General features: G+C 30.7%; 1 protein-coding gene across 7 annotated transcripts in view; it reads left to right on the forward strand.

Annotated features, from left to right (window-relative positions):
* Positions 1–4,679, forward strand: part of LOC122535277 (filamin-A) — a 57,085-nt gene extending 52,406 nt beyond the window's left edge. For all 7 annotated transcript variants that reach the window (XM_043666677.1, XM_043666678.1, XM_043666679.1 and 4 more), the window contains 3 exons: positions 172–613; positions 1,704–1,907; positions 2,367–4,679. In XM_043666677.1, coding sequence (XP_043522612.1) covers positions 172–613; positions 1,704–1,907; positions 2,367–2,551 — 831 coding nt within the window. In that variant the 3' untranslated portion in view covers positions 2,552–4,679. The remainder of the gene's footprint in view (positions 1–171; positions 614–1,703; positions 1,908–2,366) is intronic.
* The last annotated feature ends 806 nt before the right edge of the window (positions 4,680–5,485 follow it).

Consider the following 5,485-nt stretch of genomic DNA (forward strand, 5'->3'; position numbering starts at 1 on the left):
AATATTTTTGCGAATTTAATGTGTCTTCTCTCCTTTCTTTTTTTTTTTTTTAAGATCTTGAGATTTATTCGAATGATTTTCAAATTCGATGCAAATACGTTTTTCATTTTTACATTTTTTTTCTTTTTTTTTTAAAGACTGACTGAGAGAAATTTGTTCCTTCCTTCGCAGATCGTGTCCCCCAGTGGTATCGAGGATGACTGCTTCATCCAAGGTATCGACACCGACACTTACTCTGTGCGATTCATGCCAAGGGAGAACGGCATTCACAACATCCACGTGAAGTTCAACGGGGTTCACATACAGGGTAGCCCGTATCGTATCAAAGTGGGCAAAGTGGACGCCGATCCGGCCGCATTGCACGCATACGGGAATGGCCTGAAGGAGATCAAAACTGGCCAGAAGACAGACTTTATCATTGACACGTGCAACGCCGGAAGTGGCGTGCTGTGCATAACGGTGGACGGCCCGAGCAAAGTAGCGATGGATTGCACAGAGGTTGAAGAAGGCTACAAAGTTAGATACACACCCTTGGTACCTGGCGATTATTATATCAGCATCAAATACGATGGATATCACATCGTTGGCTCGCCGTTTAAGGTCCCTTGCACAGGTTGGTATAATCTATAGTTGTGAAATAATCTTGTATACAGTCTTGTTTGAATCTTGAAACAATCCCACGAGCGGATGAAGTTTATCTCGAGATTGTCTCGTGAAATGAAATAACTTTTTGTATTTGTTTCTCAAATGGTTTCTAACTCTAATAAACAAACTTCACTTTCTGTTTGTCATTTTATTTTGAATTGATGAATTAAAGGTGTTAGTTTGTAATATTTAATAAGTAATTAATAAGTTTGAAAATGGAAAAATTAGGATAGCTTAGAATTCTGGAATCCGTGAAAACTGTTTGATGAAAAATTTAGATAATTTTATATAAAGTACAATCTACTTTTGTCAGAATGTAACTTACTAATGAACTTGACCATTCTATTATTACATCTTCATGGACATTCTATGAATAGATAAATCTACTAAATCATTGTGTACTTAATATACTTGGGAATTTTAGTTGCTTGAGAATTTATTTTTAGAAACAGACACACTGAAAGTACATCGCGATCGTCGCTATTCCACGTTGATTCATAAAACGAAATTTTTACCTTTATATAATTCACTACTGTCGCGAATTTTTGTACAAGAAATTTCAAAGTGCAGAATCGAGAAAATGTATAAAATATTCAAAATGTAGCGTTTTGCGTAACATGGAATATGTAAAACAATTATCAAAATTCTATTTTGTCCATTGTATTTTCAAAAATATAAATTTGTATATTAATTTGTATATTAAATTTGTATAAATTAGTATATTGAAAGATCAATGTTACTCTGTAACAAAATAACTTTTGAACTATTGTTTTTTACTAAAAATAGTTCATTACTATTTTACACAAAATTATAATCTGTTTCGATTGGTGTTTTAAAAATTACACGACTCTCTATTAAAAGAAAAATCTTTTTTTTACGCGTCTGTTTATAAAAATGACTCCCTAGAAAGTATTTTTGTTTAAAACTTTTTCATGTAAGTAGTCGATAGTTTCGAAAATAGTTTAATTTTTCACTTATAGATGACTCACCCGGTACATTCGCAAGAATTTATCGTTATATGTGATAGAAAATTAATAGCGTAACAAATTCAATTATAGGTGCGGATCTGGCAGAGAGAGGCGCGCAAGAAACGAGTTCAATTGTGGTGGAAACTGTTCAAAAGATTTCGAAATCGAAGCAAGCTGGACCAGTTTTACCCCTTTTCAAATCAGATGCCAGTAAGGTAACGAGCAAAGGAATGGGTCTGAAAAAGGCATACCTTGGCAAACAGAATGTGTTTACCGTAAATGCTAGCGACGCTGGTAATGTATTATTCGTACAATCTACAATTATTATAATGTCATTAAATGTATGATACAATAATGTGTAAATATTAATACAACGAGTATCGTTAGAAGTAGATAGTAGTTAGAAGTATAATATGTAACATATATTATATTTTTGACAATACTCACTGAATTAATATTTGTATATTATTCTATTATATATTATTTTATTATTTTTCATTCACACAACACAATCTTAATCTTACAAAAAATATATCGTTGTGAATTTATATGTATTTATTAAATTATTTAGATATTTATTAATACATTTATTAAATTATACATTTATTTAGATATTTATTAATACATTTATTAAATTATACATTATTCATACAAATTTCAATTTATATATCAAAACTTTACCACAAACTTCATAGAGGGTTAACTTAAGGAAATGAATTAATATACAACACTGAAATATTGTTTCGTTTTCAGGCAATAACATCTTGTACGTTGGTGTGTACGGACCCAAAGGTCCATGCGATGAAGTGTCCATGAAGCACACAGGTCGCAATAATTACAACGTGAGCTACATGGTTCGCGAAAGGGGTGAATACATTGTTATTGTAAAATGGGGTGACGACCATATCCCTGGATCTCCATACAAAGTCGAAGTATAAAATAAATATATCCTAGAATTAAAAAAAAAAAAAGAAAAAAAAAGGAAAGAAGAACGTGAAAAGAAGATTCCAATAAAACTCTGCGATAATTTTGCTTTCTATCAGAGTCTTCTGTATTGATTGTTCCATCTTTGAGTCATCGATAATTGCCGATGAAATACCTATCTACTTGAACGAATAGAATAAAATGAAGCGTATAATAAACGTAGTGAAACTTGCAAACTCGTGAAGATCTTGAGACGAATAGCGTTATTTTCGATTAACTCTTAACTGGTGTCGTTCAGGAATTTTTAATTATATTTCAGTATAACTTTGACTTACATTTGAGAATTGCAGAAAATGCAAAATATAGACTCGAATACGTTAAATTTCGTGATCTATGACTCGGTGATACTACTTGAGAGTTAAGCACGAAAATACGTCTTACATTTTCACTAAGTTTTTGTGAGAAATTAAACGATACGAAAGGTTAAGGAATTATTTCAGCGAAAAAGCAGAATGTTCTTCGAACGTAAGCTTCTTACGCGTTTCCATCTAAATTCAAATTTCACAACGTGGTAAGAATTCGAAAAAATTGTGAGATTATTTATGGTTGATCGTTTAACTATTTTGCACCACGTGTAAAGAATATAAAATTTCTTCGCAGAATAGCGCGCCAAACGCAAGATCGATTGTCGATCGAGTAAGAAATTAAGTTTCGTCAATTATTTTCGTGAGGAACCAAATAATTATAAGCAGATTACATATATTGATTGTAAGTGTGTGAGACAGTTAAGAATTCCCCCCCTGAGAAAGAAACTCGCGTTACCTTGGTCTTTTACTTGTATAGCAAGCAGTATTTAGCTAGCTCCATTAGAAGAAGAAAGTGAAATCAAGATTCCAACGAATCCCTGCGATAATCGAGCCTCTCGTTGAGTCAAATCGATTAATTCCACAAAACAGAGAATAGAAAAATTGACGAAATAGCATCAATTCTCTTTTAAGATATTTTTAATGATCATTATATTATGTAGCTTTTGTCTGACGACATACAAAATGTATAAATAACGCTTCTGAGATAAGCTATTTACTATTCCAGGTCTAAACAAATTTGTGTCTAATTGTTGAGAAAATTTATTTTAAATATAAAAAAGCGTCAAGTGTTTCGACACAAAAATTTGAAGAATTTTAGATATAAAAAGAATTAATCATCGAAAAAATTTAGCGATTTATTAAAAAGGTATTAAAAGTTAGAGATTTATTAAAAAGGTATTAAAAAGTTAAGCGCCAGTGTTTTGGCACTAAAATTTAAGGAATTGTACATATAAAAATTGAAGCGTTCTAGCACTAGTCTCGCAATTAAAAAAAAAAATGTTTTAGATTTATTTTAGACATGAAGAAGTCGTTAAAGAAAAAATATTTTAGATTTATTTAAAACATGAAGAAAAAGTTAAACATGAAAAGTCAGTCAAGTTGTTTCGACGTTAAAATTTAAATGAATTTTAGATATTTATTAGAAAATTTAAGCACCGTGCTTTGCAATTTACAGAAAATTTAGAGATCTGTTTTAGATGTAGGAAGTTAAGCATCAATCTGATATTTTATAAGAAAATTTGGAAATTTATTTTAGACGTAAAAAGTTAAGTTAATCAACTGAATGTTTCGAGATTAGATTTTAAAGAATAAGTAGAAAGTGGAGTTAATCACTTTGGCCCGATTTTCCTTCGTGTCCAGACAGACTCTCTCCTCTATCAATTGTTCCATCTTATTAGAGTGTTTCATGTTGTTTAAACAGTTTCCTCGTCAGATGGTTGGTTACGATGTTGTAGCGTGCACTATAGAGTAGCCTGGTTTCGAATGACATATCTAGATGTTATTCATTCAATTGAACGAGTGATAAAGAAAAAATGATAAATACAATGTGGACGGCGAAATAAGTCAATTATTTTTATCTGAGAGAAGTAAGGAACACCGATTGTGCCTTGTGTTCTAGATCCAGACATTTGTTCGATTAAAGTGCGTTCTATAGATGCATCTGTTCTCCGCTGCGTAATTATGATTTTAATGCGATTGGATTAGAAACACGCGGGCTAAAAGTTTCGATGATTATAAATTATACGAAAACTGAAATAAATGATATGTTTATTAAGCGATGGGTTCAGTTGCTTCCCCAGCGAGTATTGATACTTTCTTCTTTTTTCAATTGAAACAGGAGTGACATAGGTACAAATTTTATTCACTTTACATACGGTTACGTTTCTTTTATAGAGGATTTAATTTGTTTCGTAGATATTTTATTTTGTTCTTCAGTTGATAAATATGTAGTCGATTGTTTTAGAAATGTAAATCCTGTTTCTTTTTTTAAAGAGGATTTGTTAAAAACTTTATTCTCCAGATAATATTGTCACGAAAGTTTTAGGACACTCATTTTGGATATTCACTATCGCAGATAATCAAATTTTTCAATTGCACGTGTAGTTTGTAATGTAGATTCTTACAGGCAAGTTGTAAATTATATAATTTTTTTCAATTTTGTAACAAATATAAAACATGGAAGAATTTTCACTATAGAGATAGATAGAAAAAGTGACTTTTAATTTACATTTACAGGAATAACAATTTTTTAATTTATACTTTTCACCTACAATATTTATTTGGAATTGTAGATTAACCAAGCATAGAATGGTAGAGAATAGCAGGAGGAATGTTTTCTGTCTGATGAACATATATGCCCAATTTTTCTCAGTAGTTCAGTAGTGTAACTTTAAATAAGTCAGACACCGTGCAATTCTCCATTCATTTCCTTGGATTTTCAAGGAAGTTTTGAGTAACAAATTGTATATTGCTTAACACAGAGAAAAATAGTTATCTTTAATGTATTATTTTTATATTTAAGTGTTAACAATAGTTAGTTATTAATAGTAAATTATTAATTGCAATATTATCCTATATAGT

This window comes from Frieseomelitta varia, unplaced genomic scaffold, assembly GCF_011392965.1.
Source record: "Frieseomelitta varia isolate USP_RPSP 00005682 unplaced genomic scaffold, Fvar_1.2 scaffold_693, whole genome shotgun sequence".
Taxonomy (NCBI): domain Eukaryota; kingdom Metazoa; phylum Arthropoda; class Insecta; order Hymenoptera; family Apidae; genus Frieseomelitta; species Frieseomelitta varia.